At 45.2% G+C, this 17,305-nt stretch overlaps 1 protein-coding gene across 1 annotated transcript; it reads left to right on the top strand.

Moving 5' to 3' along the window:
* Positions 1 to 656: 656 nt before the first annotated feature.
* Positions 657 to 12,581, top strand: LOC139640252 (activated CDC42 kinase 1-like; the record flags this gene model as incomplete). The annotated part of the gene is made up of 14 exons (XM_071514439.1): positions 657 to 926; positions 1,770 to 1,922; positions 2,465 to 2,628; positions 3,029 to 3,148; positions 3,327 to 3,453; positions 3,659 to 3,805; positions 4,273 to 4,367; positions 4,619 to 4,813; positions 5,055 to 5,146; positions 6,066 to 6,499; positions 6,734 to 7,954; positions 10,197 to 10,292; positions 11,592 to 11,722; positions 12,529 to 12,581. Coding segments are annotated over 14 exons (3,252 nt in total), but the record flags the coding sequence as incomplete, so codon positions are not given.
* Between the last annotated feature and the right edge of the window lie 4,724 nt (positions 12,582 to 17,305).

The raw sequence follows: 17,305 nt of genomic DNA, 5'->3' as shown, positions 1-17,305 counted from the left end.
CACACACACACAGGCCTAGGCACGCATGCACGGGTGTAAAAGAGGAAAGGAAGGAAGCAGACAGGATGAAGAAACTCACTGTATCATGTTAAAGATGGAAGGAGGAGGAGGAGTGGAAAAGAATGAATTGGGGTGTGTGAGGTACAGTAAGGACTGAACAGAGAGAGAAAGGAGGGAGAGGGAGAGCAAGAGAGAGATAGATACAGAAATTCAAATAGAGAGAGTCAGAGTAAGAGAGAGTTTTCTCAGACTGATAGAGACAGAAAGGAGAAAGGAAGGGGGAAAGAGGGAGATAGAGAATTCTGAATGGTAAATGAGTATGTGGCCTCTTCCTTCACCCCCCCCCCTCCCCCTCACCCTCTCCAGAGACAGCCCAGTGTCTTCTGTGTACAAAGTGGCCCAGCAGATAGCTCAATGACTAATAAAAGCTGTAAGATAAAACACTGTGGGTCCCGCAGGCCAAATGTGGGCCTCCATGAAAGTATTTTTCACCCACTGAGCAGCTACACACAGTTGGGATGTCCTATATTAGGGTTCACATGCTTACACGGCAAGCAAATGCATTAGTCACAGAAAGCCTATGGTCAGTGCCCAGTTTCATTTTCTTGGCCCCTTGCACAGCCAGCTTCATTCTCTCTCCCTCTGTCCCTCCCTAGGTGTTCAGTGGAAAGCGCCCGGATGGCGGAGACTTCCCACAGCAGGGCCAGCCGGCCTCCTCCTTCCGGAAGCTGTCCCCCACCCCTCCCCTGGGCCTGGGGGAGTGTGTCCTGGCCCCGCAGCCCGGCGGCGGCGCTCCGCAGGACGGGCAGCAGCAGGCCTTGACCTGCCTCATCTCGGAGAAGGACCTGGCGCTGTTCGAGAAGCTGGGGGACGGCTCCTTCGGCGTGGTCAAGAGAGGAGAGTGGCTCACGCCCTCAGGAAAAGTGGTGAGGCGGCCTTACATTTTGGCGCTGTGCCCAACAGATTGATTTTGTTTTCTAACCAACAGGAAAACATTAATTTAAAACCATAAACCCAGAGGAAAAGGAACCTTTTTTTCACATGGTGGAGATATACTGTATATCAAATACTTGGTGCATGTTCACACTATTCCACTTTTTTTGTCGTCCACATTTTGCGCTGATACAGTAATATGAGAAAGTAGGGTGCATGACGCACACTTTGTTTCAAAATAGCTGCAGTAGCTGCCACTATCAGCAAAACAACTCTTAAACTCTTATCAGAAACAACACACACACAACGCAGCCAGTGTGATTTCATCTTTACAATCAGAGTTTCTGAGAATTTGCCAACAACTACTACCAACTATTCAACCAACTATTATGCAAGTGCTTTCTCCATTTTCATGCTGGTTGTTGTTGCTGTCAGCTGCCTACGTGTCAAAGCCCACCTCTTTGTTGTGATTGGTCGGCCCCCAAAAATGTGGTCCAAGTCATGTGCGCTGCTGTAAAAACTTGAACTTCTATCAATTTGATAAAGTGTTTCACTCTGCCTTAAAAGACACGAGTAAAAAAAGGCACTGTGAGTTTGAAAAAAGCTGAATAGTGTGAATACAGCCTTAGAGACTTTCACCTAAGGGGTGTAAGGGACTGGACAAAAATGCCCTCACTAAAGTAGAGTTTTGCTTGAGTGGATATGGTTTCATCTTAGTGCCTACAGTCTCTAGGGTCATTTGTGCCTTTCAGCGTCACTGATCAACAACGCCATGCTGCAAGCCTGGAGATAGTATGTATTGTCACACACTCATCTGAAATCCTTCTTCTTTCCAGCTGAACGTAGCTGTGAAGTGTCTGAAGACGGACGTGCTGAGCCAGCCGGACGCTCTGGACGACTTCATCTGTGAGGTCAACGCCATGCACTCCCTGGACCACCAGAACCTCATTCGCCTCTATGGTGTGGTGCTCACACACCCCATGAAGATGGTAGTGGACACACACAAACGTAAACACATACAGAGGGATATGTATAGACCCATTAATACATGCGCAGGTGCACACATCAGTCACTAGTATACTTGCTTTCTCCTTACTTTGTCGCTGACACTTCCCACACACACTTATACACATACACACACCCACACAGTGCAAATGCCGCATTCAAGCACTCTCAGCTTGCTTCTTGCCTTTGCGGTCTGTTAAAATCAGGTCAGACATCTCAGGGCCTTTTGTCAAGACCAGAGAGAGTGATGGAGGAGGGAAAGGAGAGAGGAAGGGAGGGAAGCAAGTAGATGGAGGACTAAAATAAGCTGACATTTCTGCCTTGTCCTTTTCTTCTCAGTGTAACCTTCTGGTCGTTTCCTCCGGTCTATTTTGGATTTGCGTGGCCCCATTGTGTTTGGGTCATGTTGTTATTCAGCTCTTGCCAAAGTCTCTTTCTCTATCTCTTCTTTACTTCTTTCTTTCTACCCACGTCTACTCTTTTCATCCACTCTCCCTCTCCCTCCGTGTCTCTCCTTGTGCTGTAGGTAACAGAGCTGGCTCCTCTGGGTTCTCTGCTGGAGCGTCTGCGCTGTGTGCGTCCTCAGGGTCCGGTGTTGATCCATACACTGTGCCAGTATGCCGTGCAGGTGGCCTGTGGTATGGCCTACCTGGAGCAGAGGAGGTTCATCCACAGGGACCTGGCAGCCAGGTAGGCCCCAGAAGGCTTTTTAAGGCCGACCTAATCTCTCACTAAGTTCTGTAGGGAGTCAGAAGCCTTTTTAAAGAAGGGGTATTTTTAATAATTTATATTGCAGCACTTCTCCTCCACTCAGAAATCTACAGCACAGGCTGTTTTTTGGGGACTTGGCACAGAAGCAAAATGAGCCACTGATTGGCTGGATGAACCTGGGGGACAACCCTCTTTGCTTGCCATCATTGGTTGATTCTTGTCTAGCAGACTTGTCTAGCAGACAACTAGAGCTCAGAATACTTTCTAAACTAAACTTATTTAATCTCTTTTTAGAATTCCCCACAATTCCGTCACAAGCATGTGAGTTTTGTTTAAAAATGTACATAAAAGTGTTAAAAATCGGACCCAATCTCTTCAGGAACATCCTCCTGGCATCAGCCCACAGAGTCAAGATCGGAGACTTTGGCCTGATGAGGGCTCTGCCTAACAACCACGAGCACTACGTCATGCAGGAGCACCGCAAGGTCCCCTTCGCATGGTGGGTCGATGTGTCTTATTTTTCTTTTAATCTCTTTTGTGTCTCTTTTGAGAGTAGCCCTGTTGAGAGGCTAAATACATTCCCCTTGGCCAAAGAGGGGGATTACCCTTGGACAGACAGGTAGATGATTGGTTTCATGGGTGACCCAGGTTATAGTTTGTTGTTCTTCCTGCTGTAGGTGTGCCCCAGAGAGTCTGAAGACCAGAACGTTCTCCCATGCTACAGACACATGGATGTTTGGAGTCACCCTCTGGGAGATGTTCACACACGGCCAGGAGCCTTGGCTGGGCCTGAACGGGAGCCAGGTACACACACACACACACACACAGACACAGAGAAAGATATACAGTATATACATATATCTACACACAAGTGCATTGTACCTACATTAACACAGCTCACATTCAAAAATGATCACAAAACTGGTCACACTCTTACAGATCCACTTACTCTTCAGTAACCCTCTTTTGTCACTCCATTTTTTCTTTTGTGGAAAAAAATGTGTCTCAGATTCTGCATAAGATTGATAAGGAAGGCGAGCGTCTCCCTAAGCCGGAGGACTGTCCCCAGGACATTTATAATGTCATGCTGCAGTGCTGGGCTCAGAAATCAGATGACAGACCCACCTTCGTCGCCCTGCGAGAGTTCCTGCTCGAGGTAGGGAAGCAGTCGCTTTGGACAGGCAGGCAGGTTTCTGTCCAGGGTTTTCAATCCAAATGTGTTTCGCTTCAGCACAGGTTCCAGTAGCCTTGTTTGTAACCATAAAAGATGCTGTGTGAACTTAATGAGTCTTAACCCCTCCATTCCCATGCAAAGCCCATGATGCAAAATCAAGTTCATGGGCAACTTGGACACCTTTACTGCACAGAGAATTACCCTAGCAATCCATCTTTGCATAAATGGACTAACAGCTCCACCTAGTGGATCTATTCCAAAGGAGAAACTCACCAGAGGCCATCAACTGCAATTACATATCATCAGAACAGACCAGCTGGTAACATGGCCCTCGCATACCAGTTCACTCAAAGCAAAAATTTGCCTCGGTATGTCTGTGCTGAAATTGGTGTAGTGTCTCACATATAGTTGTGTGTGTCTGTGTGTGTCTGTGTGTGTGTCCTTTTCAGACCATGCCCACGGACATGTGTGCCCTCCAGGACTTTGACGAGCCGGACAAACTCCTGATCCAGATCAATGATATCATCACCATCATTGAGGGGAGGTGGGTGTTCTTATGGTTGTTAATGAGAGATTTATTTGAACAGGAAGCCTAGATCCTAATCTGGTTGATGTACCAAACCAGTCTGCCCACCTCACTGTTGATTTACATGATATCCACCATTTGAATCAAACAACCACAAAAAAGTAGCTACTTTTACAAAATGAGGTAAGATTTCCAATACAAAAACATTTAATCATTTGATTTATAAAGTATTATGTAACTTTTATCCTCTCGATCTCTACATCTTCTAGGGCGGAGAACTACTGGTGGCGTGGTCAGAACAAGCGTACGCAGAAGGTGGGTCAGTTCCCCAGGAACGTGGTGACATCGGTCGCAGGTCTGTCGGCCCATGACATCAGCCGGCCACTCAAGAACAGCTTTATCCACACGGGCCACGGAGACACTGACCCTCATCGCTGCTGGGGTTTCGCTGACAGGATCGACGAGTAAGGACCGGCCTTTATTTATTCTTAACTTTCTTACAAACAGTAAAATTTGGCTGGTAAACTCCATCGGATTAGGTTTTGCTGGATTAGAGGAATAGGAGTGTTAAACACTCACCAATAGATGGCAGTAGCACTTTATTATACATTTCTACCAGGTCATTGTAGCAGTATAACAGCAGGCTAATGGTTAGTCAGTATAATGATTATTTAAGTCTCTCTCTCTCTCTTTCTCTCCCCCCAGTTTGTACCTAGGCAATCCTATGGATCCTCCTGACGTTCTTGGTTTAGACCTCAGTGGTACTCGGGCCACCCAGCTACCAGGTCGATCTAAAAGTGAGTAGCAGACCTGTTAATAAAGACTTTACACCATGTCCCAGTTGACCCATGACCCATTTGATTGACAAAAACAACGGCCACTCTTCTGGGACCAGTGAGATATCCACCATCGCTGAGTTTGCTCAGTTAGCACCATTGATCAGTTCTCCTTTAGTCATGGCCATGTATTATGAGCCGAATAATGGCTTCACTTTAATACTCATGGTTGGGTCAGTGTAGATATTACACTGGAGGAAGGACTACCAGAACTGCTTGCTTTTCTTTGTTTCCGGTTCTTGCTTGCAAAGCTTTTATTTCATATGCAATCTGACTTTTGCTCCTTTTTCCTTTTTTTCCTAATCATTTGCTCTCTTTGCTGCTCTCATTTGCTTTTTTATTTCTCTCCGTTTCTCTCTCCCGCTGCGGTGGTGGTATTTTTTTATTTTAATTTCCAGAGGATCCCCCTCCCCGCCCCCCTCAGCCAGCGGTGTTGGTCAAGAGTAAGTGTGGTCTCTCTCAGCAGCTCCTCACCCATTGCTCCTGCCCTCTCTGTTCTCTCCTAGCTCCACTCCTCAAAGGTACATCTCTCTCTTCTCATCCCTCTCTCCCCACGTTCTGTTTTTTCCTGACCTCCGTCCGTTGCCTGTCGCAGTGATTCTGTGGCCTGTTTTTATTTCTCACTTCCTAGCATCATCGCTCCTCCATCTCCCACTCTCCCAGCCCTCCGTCCCTCTAACAGGTGTGCAGTGTCCGTGCTGTGGATTATAGGACTAACTTTGAACCTGGAGGGTTTTTGGAGAAGATTGGCATGTGTCTTGTCGTTTGGTGTTTTTGGACTAATGCGCTCATAAAGTGCCTTGTCGCCATCACTCTCTGAACTATTCCAGCATCAAACAACTAAAGGAAGTGTTAAAATATTGTGCGTTTGTGTCTCCAGAACCGTGCTATGATCCTGTAACTGAGGATGAGGATGTGACCTCTACAGGACTCAAGAGGTTATCGCTACGAAAACCGGGTTCCGTCAAAGGCCTCAAACTGAAACCCGCCGCGTGGGTCTCCGCCTCCAAACAGGGAGGTGGCCGGACTTCGGGCTCGGGCCACACCCCCAACAGTGAAGTGTCACTCATAGACTTTGGGGAGGAGTTCCCCCCGCCTACGCCTTCCCCTTCCCCTGTAGTTGAAATCCAGATCCCCTTACTGGCTAAGCTTGCTTTGGAAGCGGAGAATATTCTGGACCGGACTCCACCTCAGAGTCCGTCTCGATCGTTGCCCCGCCCCCTCCACCCCACGCCGGTGGTGGACTGGGATGCCCGACCGCTACCCCCGCCCCCGGCTTATGACGACGTGGCCCAAGACGAAGACGATATGGAGGTACGGTAGGAGGTGATAGAACACATATTACATTACATCAAAATTTCGTGCGACCATACCTGAATATATCCCCGAGACGGGAAATGGAATGTTTATCTGCTCCTCTGCTATCACCCGGTTGCAGTACCATAACCATAGTGGTTGTACTGAAGTTGTAAAATATGTTCAGATGGGCAATATGTGAATTTGAGCATGTTTCAATGCAAGTAAAGTAATTTTCTGTCTCTAAATTAGGTGAGCTCTATCAACAGTATGGAGCAGGTGCAGCAGGAAGAGGAACAGAGTGATGTCTATTACCCAAACGAGCCTCCCCCCTCTGGACAGAAGTTGGAGGGTGAGGCGCCTGTCTCCAGGGGTCCAGACAGACCGGGCCTGGAGGACAACCTCTTCCTCCCCAGCAAGCAGAGCCAGGTCCCCTCCTCGTCTTTCTCCCAGTCCGCCGAGATCTTCCAAGAGCTCCAGCAAGAGTGCATGAGAAGGCTCAACGTGCCGACTGGAGGTGCTCCTCGGCCAACCTCCCCGTCCCAGACCTTGGCCTCATCTCCCCAGACGCAGGACGTGCACCGGCAGATTGTCCTCTCCTTGACTGAGGACAAGCCCCAGATCCCTCCCCGTGTCCCCATTCCCCCTCGCCCCATAAAAAGGGGCGACTACACATCTGTTCGCTGGTCGGGGGACCTCTCCCTATCCCCGACACCAACTGGCACCATAGAGGACGTTTCAGGCACAGACCAGGACCGACCGCCTCAGATCCCTCCCAGGGACCCTTTGTCCCAGCCTGGCTCCAGGACCCCGAGCCCCATGGGCCTCGTGGTGGGCTCTCCCCAGCAGAGAGCATACTCTGTCAGCCCCAACGCCATGCCAGCTCCCCTCGCCCCCTGCACGTCCTCTGCACATGCCTATGGCTCCTACCTCTCCACCTCTCCGGCTAAACTCATGCCAACTACACACAGCTTTGCCTCAGATCCTAAATATGCTGCGCCCAAAGTGATCCAAGCCCAGGCACAGGGGAAGGACCCAGCCGGCAAGGGCCCCTGTATCCTCCCCATCGTCCGTGACGGGCGCAAAGTCAGTAACACCCACTATTACCTCCTGCCCGAAAGGCCGCCATACCTTGACCGCTACGACCGCTTCTTCAGGGAGGCCGAGAGCTTACCTGTCAGCGGCGGAGAGGAAAGGCACATACGACATGCCAACACTGCTACAGTCAGACCCATGGTGGTCAACAGCCAGACTCTCCAGGGACACGCCCAGGGACAGGGGCTGGTCCAGCCGGGCGAGCTGAAGGCTAACTTCTCCTCCAACAATAACAGCAATCTGGGCGGGACGCGGTCAGGGATGAAGACGTCAGTCAGTCTGCCCCGGGTCTGTTCAGAGGCGCTAGCTGCACCAGGAGTGCTGGCTTCTTGCACCAGGACAGAGGGAGCAGGGAACACATCTGACAGGGTCAAAATGGTGAGCACAGCGCTTAACAATTAGCTTGGGGGTAGTTATTTTAATTGCTTGTCTTTTTCAATGTTTGGCTGATGAAAACTTCTTACTTAAAATGTATTGGTACATTACCTTTTAAGTCAATATTGGGTGATGAAAGACATCATTATTGACTACTTTAGTGATTTAAAGTGTTCATTTTGCATTCTTTCTCTCTGATGATGGGTGTCAAACCCATGCAGCGTGGTGCTTTTTGAAGTCTATTATTTCCATCCTTATTTCTACTTTGATTGCTTTTTGTAAATTAGAACAAATTCTATTGCCGTTAATCCAGACAAAGCCATCCTTTCTTAATTTCCCACCGCTCGAGTGTGTAATCAATCTAAGAGAGCATGTGGCTATTAGCACAAGATGATGTTGTTATCACAGAGCTAAAATATGAGCCCAAGGCAATGAACAGGGTTATTCTGCAGGATCAGCTGGAGGAGAAGACTGTGAGGATGATAGCTGACCACAATAACTGGTTTGTTAAAAGCCAAGCTTACTGCCTTATGGGATAATTTAATTGTCATGTCCCAAAGAAAGACTTAAGTCCGGATAACTGCTACTTAGCACAGTACAGTGCATATATGACTTGTGCTTTATTTGACTCCTTTTGTTGAGACTTGAATTTATATCTCAATTACTGTAGGTGCAGTTGGTAACATTTGAAAAACATTCTGTTGTATATTACAGTTACCTTTATTGAACACCAGGGGGCAACATAACGTAATTTTTGTGTTGTTAGTTGCCCACCTAGGTCATATCTCTTAGGAAGAAGTGTGTGTGTGTTTGTGTGTGTGTTTGTGCACGTGTGCATGTCTGTGTCTGAGCCAGAGTGAAAGAGTGAGCCATTTACAATGTGTGTGACACATTCACAGCATTTTTAACTGCACCCAACTGTACTTTATAAGTGTATTGAATACTTCCTCAGTCAAATGGAATTCAATATTACAACCAAATTATGATTGATGTGTAACAGGAAAACATAATTTCAAGACTGGGAGCACACTTGTGAAAGCCAATGAATTAGACTAATTATCTGTGTGAAGGTTAAATAGGAAGTTCCATCTGAATATCTATTCAGTGCAAACCATTTAGTAGCATTCAAAGACTTTTTCATTTTCTCTCAGCGAAAAGACACAAGAACGTGACAACTTCTCAGAACTTACTTACTTACTTACTCGGAAACATGCCAATGTTCTTTTGAGACAAAGGCCATGTTCATTTTGATGAAATTTGAATTTCAAAGACGCAAATTGCAGTTTTGATTGGCTCCTTGGTGCTGGCCAGTCGATTCTGACTTTGATTCAACCTATTGAATTGGAATCACAATCTGCGATTCACCCAAGGCTCTACATCGATCAGGAATGTGGCATTTGGTAGCGGATGCTGAGATCCATGACTGCAGTGCTTACTGACACACTGGGCACAGAAGACATATGGGACCCCACATACAGTATAGGGCAGAGGAATTCAATGCAAGACACACATATGCACATACATAAGCAGGAGGAGGAATAATAGTGGTAGTAATATTACTTAACTGATCCCACATTGGGAAATTAAGCCACACTAAGATGATTAGTCATCTACAACTGGCTGTGTTCAGTGTAAAGCCTCATCACACTCAGGAACAATGTGTCAGTGTTATCTTACAATATCACTGTCGATATTAGAGTAAGCTTAAGATGGATTTAGATAAAGGTAATTACTGGAACTGAGACAAATATCATTTTCCAGTCTGTGAAGAGACAGGGGATTGTTTGAAAAGTCTGTTCAAATACAAAGACGCTTAAAATGCGGCGCTCAGATCCTGAGCATCGGCTATTTCAGATGTAGCTAAATGTAAACAGCAGAGCTCCGATTAAATCATTGTCAAGTCTGAAAAAAACAAATCTGTTCAAGTATGAGAATATTTTTATTTGATAATCAGTTTTAGAAGTGGTATGTATTCAAAGGATTAATGTTCAGTTGATGCAGATGATTTCATCATCTGGGAAAGGACTCAGCAGTGTGTGCATGCGTGCATGCGTGTGTGTGTTTGAGTGTGTGTGTGTAGTGCTCATGGGGGTAGTTCTAGGAAGGCTGATGTTTACGTTGGCAGAAATGAGGTCCATAAACGGGAGTGAGGAATGGTAGTCATGGGGAATCAAGGTGTTGTTGGACGTTTGCCGAGACACACACTGACCCATGCGGACGCTGTGGTGGATGTTGTGTCGTGCAGGTGCAGGAGGCGGTTCATGGCGTGACGATAGAGGAGTGCCAAACTGCCCTCCAGAACCACAACTGGAATGTCCAGAAAGCCGTGCATTACCTCAAGGTAACAGCATTCAGACGCACTCCATTGAGAAAACCTATGCACCGCAGGCAACTATCAAACCCGGGTGTAAAATTTCCAGTGTGGGCTGTCCGCACTATGATTCTTCTAATTATAACAATAATAAACGTCACTGATTTATATTGCCGTTTTTATTCAGCACCGTATAAACAAAAACACAGCTATTAGTTGATAAACAATAAACATGCCAGACATTAATTAAAAGAAAGTCACATGTGAAGAAACAGACAAATAATAAAAAGAATAAAAAGCGAAAGCAAAGCGCTATATTTCTGCAGCCCTTTTGCTTTCTCATGGTCGTAAAATACAAAAAAGAGATATTACACAACTGTAGCGGACTGCCTGGAAAAAAAAAGTGCCGCTGCGCCAGCTCAAGGTAAGGGCATCAAGAGAAGTTTATTGTTTCGCTTCGTCAAAATAAGGGCCCTAAGAGTTGGGCGATAACGTTGCAGTGCCTCAAGATAAGTATTATTAAAAGGGAACCAGAGCCTTCAGTGGTACACAATGTGAGATACTGCTGCACTGCGCACGGGTCCTTAGAGATACACTGTATGGCTGGTTGGGCCTTGAGTTCTTTCCTGTAATTACCTTTCACCGGTTTTAAAGGAAATAGCTATGTACAGATGCAGTCATTTAAAGCATCATGCCAGGATATGATGAGCTGAACTTTGTTGATCCTCAAGGGAACTTTGGGTCATTGCAGCAGCAAACTAAATACAAATAGAATAAAAGAGTCCTAATGATTGGCTGAAAATAATGCTAGGTAAGATGGCTATTGACTGATTTACACATTTAGAGATGTTTGTAGTTCACAGACTTGCAAATTTACAGTCCAGTGCAAGAACATATATGCAAGTTATGCAAATGCACTTCGTTACATATTCATATTACCAGATTTACAGATGGACTACTGTTTTACCAAGAGTGTGCACTGCAGGTAACACAGAAATATGTCCAGAATATGTGCAGGATCATGTATAAACACAGATCAGACTGTGCAAGCAGGCCAGATGTAAAGTCATCTAGAATAGGGGTGTGGAGATGCTACAGCTGGTATTTGTATCTATATTTGTATAAATCCGGAAGTGAGTGAGGCTTAACAGAAAAATAAATCTCCACCCTAAACAGTCAATTATAAACTGAAAAAACATCTTGATGAATCAAATAGTCCATGCAACACTGGATACACTTCTTTGGATACACTTCAATACTTCTTTGCTCCCTTCTTTGTTTCACTGATGTCTCTCCTCCACCCCTCCCTGGCTCCTTGTGTCTCTGCAGGTGGAGCAGCTGTTCTGCCTGGGTCTGAAGAGCAGAACAGAGTGTCTGAAGCTGCTGGAGATGTGTGACTGGAACCTGGAGGTGGCCAGCACGCAGATGCTGGATAACTATGGTTCCACAACCAGGCAGAGGTAATATGTTATTGTGTATTTTAGTGTTTCCTAAACTTTAAGGTCATGGCTCCCCACACAAAAACTTTCAGTTTTATTGGATCATACATTTTTTAATGACTATCCATCTGGCCCTGAAGTTGCCTCGATTGCCTCGACAGAATCTTTGATTTAACATTGACACTCTTTATAGCTCCCAGTGTCTCCAATGTGCATCTAAAACTTTCCAGATATTTAATCTTGCATCTTTGGCATCTTTGTCATCTTGAAGCTATCTGTCATTGTGACAATAAATAATGCTTGTTGAATACTTGGTTGGGCGTTGTTTCAAGAAATTGAATTCAATCAATAAGCCCTGAAATGCTGATATAAGGTCAGCTTTGCCATCTCCGGCCTCAACTGCTAGAAATTGCCCCCTCCTCCAAATATGAATTACTGGAAGTTAACTGAAAAAGTAAATAGCAGACGTAAACAGCAAGGAGACAGGCGGCTATGATGCAATGAGAAACAATAATGCTGCTGTGCTCCTTTAATGAGAGTTGGGTGAGGCTAAATCTCACATTTGGCAGCTAGGCTGAAAAAGTTTTTATTCTTTACTATGCTGAACTGCACTGTAGATCTATAGAAGAAAAATCTATTTTTGGAAATGGTTTTGAATATATAAACTACTTAAGGTGTACCTCGCTTTAAAATCCTCAAAAGTGGAAGTATCTCTTGCAAGACAATCCAAAAGTACACCCAAGTTGATTTAGGCTGATTCTAGGCTGATTCCTGGGATTCTAGCTCATGATTTTCTCAGTCTAATGTAAATCTTCCTCATATTGCAGACGGTGACAGACATCTCCAGCTGCTGCTTTCTCAACTGAACCTCATCCTAAGCAAAATGTCATCAGAGAGGCGGAAGCTGCTCCTGTCCCTTCTATTTTGACTCTCCAGACGCACATCCAGTCAGATGATTGCGATTCGAGTACGGGAAGAATCGAGCACATTTTTAACGAACTGGGATAAAATAACAAAGTACATCATGGCTCCGTTCATACTCGTCATGGATATAGGAATTTAGCCTGGGGCAAAAAAAGACTTGAGTTAAACTTGATTCATATTTTGACCCTGGTCTGGAAGTTACGAGCTAGTTGCACTTGATAAGAAACTGCAGATGATATGCACACTCCACCATCTCTCAAAATCGTTGCAGGGCAAAAGGACACTCCGTACTTCTGCGTTCAGGGCCATTTAGTCAACCTGTTCCTACCAGTTTCCTACCTTGTTCTTATCGCTTCACTGAAGGAGCTCACCGCAACACGTCACCCTAACCGATCCCTACAGGGTCGCAGATTCTGGGTGCTGTCATACTCCACCTGTCAGACTCACTCACAGTATTGCCACTGCCACAGTTACACTGTCGACCAACTGCAGGGAGATACTTTCCCCCTTTCTGTTGTTAACGACATTGAAGAATCAGGTGGGAAGTGAATCCCAAGAGGCGAGGAGTCGAAGCCCACGGCACAAGATGGCAGCACTTTGTTCAAAAGTCCACTCTTTGCCAAGTGGTCACAGTATAATTCAGCGCACCGCTTCCAACAAATGTCAGGATGTGCCAAGTGTCGTGACCGTTTCACCTGAGCGGAGCAGTTTCATAATTAAACCTAAATACTGTCTCTCTGTAGTTCGTTAAAAGCCGAGCTCCAGTATTGGAGCCATCACTCCCCAATGTTCTGAAAACCTCGTCTACAAATCACACCTCTACCACGTCTACAAAAACACAACAAAGTAGACAACTAATATTATTTCATTCGGTGTCCAGGGCCATATTGTGCAAGAAGTAATTTTGCCTGTTGACAGTTATTGATATTGAGGGCTGGGGATATAATATTGGAGATTGACTGCTGCTGAAAGCCTACAGAGGGAAGTGAAATGCTGTGCTAAAGTGAAATATTGTATATCTGTATATCCATCTAGACTCTCCCCCACTGTCAAGAAGCTCACCGGCGACTTTCAGAGGGTCGGCCATTCGTATATGATGCATTTTTGGGGAGTTTGTTGAGGGAAGTTGTTGAGGGATTCAGATTCAGATAAGTTCTCCTCTTTTCTTTTTTTTTTATATTACCTACAGATCTCTATTTGATTTATAGAAGAGATAAAACTGAGAATTGTTATGCATATACAAAACTGTATATGCAGACTTTATAAAAAGAAGTTGAAGTTTATATATTTGCGGCAAAAACTGCATGCACAAAATATTGGTCTATAATTTTTTTTTCAGATTTCTCTCTGTGTTGTTCTGAACATTATGTTCAGCGAGAAAGGAAGGTATTAGAATTTACCAGTAAGTAGAACTGACTTACTGGTCAAGCTATAGGCCATTTTTTAGGAATTATTTCATTGTGTACCCCTTTGAACTGAAAACCCATCTATGAATATTGCCATATATGGGCCACCCACCCTCAGTGGAAACTTCCTCCGCCCCAGATGCAGCACCCTCTCCTCATTCCTTCCCTCTAAGCACTTTGCCCGCACACAGAACTCCCGCGCATCAGCTGAAAACTGCTGCCAGCTCGCTGTTTTGTGCGTGCGCCTCGACTGCACCGCCACTTAATAACAGCAACGTAGTGAAATCTACCCCAAGGCGCAGATCCTGCCCCATAATCATCACTTAAAACCACAACTGTGATATACCGGTCAGCACATTCGGGGGCAATAATTTATGGTGGGGGAGAAACGTCAGCTGCGGGTGTACTCACCGTGCGACAGTACGTTTCTTGACTGTGTATTGTCACAGTTGAGCCCGCAGCCATGAATGGTCAATACTTTGTCAACAAAGACAACAAAGCTTTTGTTAATGCTGTTGCGTCAGTTTCTTTGGGCCTGTATTGCTTTTTTTTTTGCCCATTTTAGTTCAGATGCACAGGGAAATAGAAGGCATTCCACATACTTTTCCTTTTTAAAATGAGCTTTTATGTAAACAACGAATGGAAATAAGTTAATACTCGGGACAGGCAATCTATGTACGACACGCACGATGCCTATAATGCTTCCCTCCAGAGAAAAAGAGGGGTAATTAAGGGGTAAGAGGCCTAAAGAATATGCTTATAAAGGATGCACGTTTGTGATTTTGGCCCGCGGCCTCAGTAAAGCTTCCTCCTGTGTGCAATATGGCTGCTGTAGAACCCGTAACCTCTTAGTCCGTGCATCAGTCGGTGGCATCCGGTCGTGAAAATGGCGCTTTCATCGCTGTGTCGTGGTGATGTAACCCAGTAATTCAAACGCACAGAAAAGAAAACGATGCCCGTCTTCAGTTACCGTCACTTAAAAGTGTTTTCAGTGTGAAGTGTTTGGTGACGCAGTTTGTCTCCCCAGTCTGTTGATGTGTTGTTGTTGTTTTTGTTTATACCAAGCTGCTGTAGATGTATTAGAAGGACTGAAGTGAACCTTGTGGTGTTATGATCGACCCAAAGCAACGTTCTCCTGTTCTGGTGTTGAAACTCTGATGTTCTAAAACTCTTGTTAAGTTCTTTTAAAGTCTCTGTTCGCCATTTCCGTCTCTTCAGAAACCCTCCTCATTTTTAAGTTCCACGGTTTATATGGTTTTGCTGTTGTTTGTCGTTCAATCCAACTTGCCCCACTTATTTTTATTTTTTTTCATTTGTATGTATTTGCTTCCCAGAAAGTGTTTTATTTTAAATGGCTATTGTATATTTGGTTTCCATTGTTTCCCTCTTCCCGGGTTGACGGAATTGTTCGAGAGAAGTTCATGCTGCCGAATTTATAAATGTATTTTTTATTAAAGAATTAATTATTTTTTACCTCTTTCTTGCCGTTTGTGGATCTCTTCCCTGTCACCTTTGAATTACCTTCGATCAGGCCGGATATGGAGTTCAGTACTTTTCATAACGCTGATACAGACTGTTACATAAGTGGAATGAAATGAATGCAAATTTTGATCTGTGCTGTACAGTAAAGCCTTTGTAAGGTTATAGCTATCCTCAAGGTTTTGTCCCATCATGTCTGGTGTCCTTTGATTGGTTCCTGGGTTCGTGCGCTCATTGTGTTCTCTCTAAATTGCCTGCATGCTTTCATCCAACCCACTATCTTTCCGCCAGCCCTCGTGGCCTTGAAGTGTGTGTGTGTGTGTGTGTGTGTGGTGTGACAGATCAATCTGAATCAATTAGGCAGTGTTTGTTATGATCATTGACTTTCACTGTGACAATGTGAGGCCTTGATCCCTGGGAGAAAATAGACCCCAGACCTTGTATGTGTTGACCGTATCGATCCCGGCAATCCCGATATGAATTGACCCTCTTACCCTGTTGCAACACCAAGCACTTTGCGGTTCACAGTGCATGAATTGTTTCCAGTGTAGCGAGAATTAAATGAGCATATAACCGACTAATTTGTTTATTGATGATGCGGCAGGAATCCTAATGATAATTTTAAAATGTCTCCGAGTCAATAGTGGATAAAACTTTATTACCGAATAAATTGGACAATGCGGCTTGCTTGGTAGAAATCTTGAAAGACGGCAAAGAACTGCAGGAGTTCTCCTTTCTTTCTCTATCTCTCTTGTTCAGTCTCACACACACACACACGCACACACACACACACACACACACACAGCATTTGGACCACATTATCTATGATTATGTTCCTCTCCCTCCTACTTGCACCCTTCTCTCTCGCTCTCTGTCTCTCTCTCTGTCTAACCCTCTTTCTCTCTCTCTCTAACCCTTTCTCTCTCTCTCTCTCTCTCTGTCTAACCCTCTCTCTGTCTAATCCTCTCTCTCTCTCTGTCTAACTCTCTCTGTCTCTCTCTCTCTCCCTCTCTGTCTAACCCTCTCTCTGTCTAACCCTCTCTCTCTCTCTGTCTAACTCTCTGTCTCTCTCTCCCTCTCTCTCTCTCTGTCTAACCCTCTCTCTGTTTAACCCTCTCTCTCTCTCTCTGTCTAACCCTCTCTCTGTCTAACCCTCTTTCTCTCTCTCTGTCTAACCCTCTTTCTCTCTCTCTCTCTCTCTCTCTCTGTCTAACCATCTCTCTGTCTAACCCTCTCTCTCTCTCTGTCTAACTCTCTGTCTCTCTCTCCCTCTCTCTGTCTCTCTCTCTCTCTGTCTAACCCCCTCTCTCTCTCTCTCCCTCTCCCTCTCCCTCTCCCTACTGTTGGGGCTGCTGAACTTCTGCTTACTAATGAGCGACCCAACAGGCCGTCCATTCATCTTTGGGATATGTGGACGTGTGTTTGTGTCTGTGCACAGTATCATTACTCAGTCCCCGGGCAAATTATTAACGTCTGTTTGTTCCAGTTGTTTTGGGGCCGGACAGCAGCGAGCCCCCCAGAGAAATTATTTTGGTTTGCACAAAACAGAAGGGGCGAATAAAGAGGGAGCAAGACAAAGGAGAAGTGCTGGGGTGCACAAAAGAGTGCACCTTGTGCCATCTGGGAGAGAAACCCTTCTGCATGTGTGTGTGTGTGTGTGTGTGTAGAATTCTTGCTTTATAATATGCAATTTCAATACCTCTCTTTGCTGTCTTTTTTTTTTTTTTTTTTAAAGGAAATATATATATTTTTTCCCCAGGACTGTCTTTTTCCCCCTTCTTCACCGCCTCCTTTA

Source organism: Centroberyx affinis, unplaced genomic scaffold (genome assembly GCF_046629955.1).
Source record: "Centroberyx affinis isolate AG114_WGS23_722 - 3 ecotype Tasmania unplaced genomic scaffold, CSIRO-AGI_Caff_v1 ptg000286l_1, whole genome shotgun sequence".
Classification (NCBI taxonomy): Eukaryota; Metazoa; Chordata; class Actinopteri; order Beryciformes; family Berycidae; genus Centroberyx; species Centroberyx affinis.
Note: the sequence above shows the minus strand (reverse complement) of the source record. Positions and strands in the feature narration are given on the sequence as shown.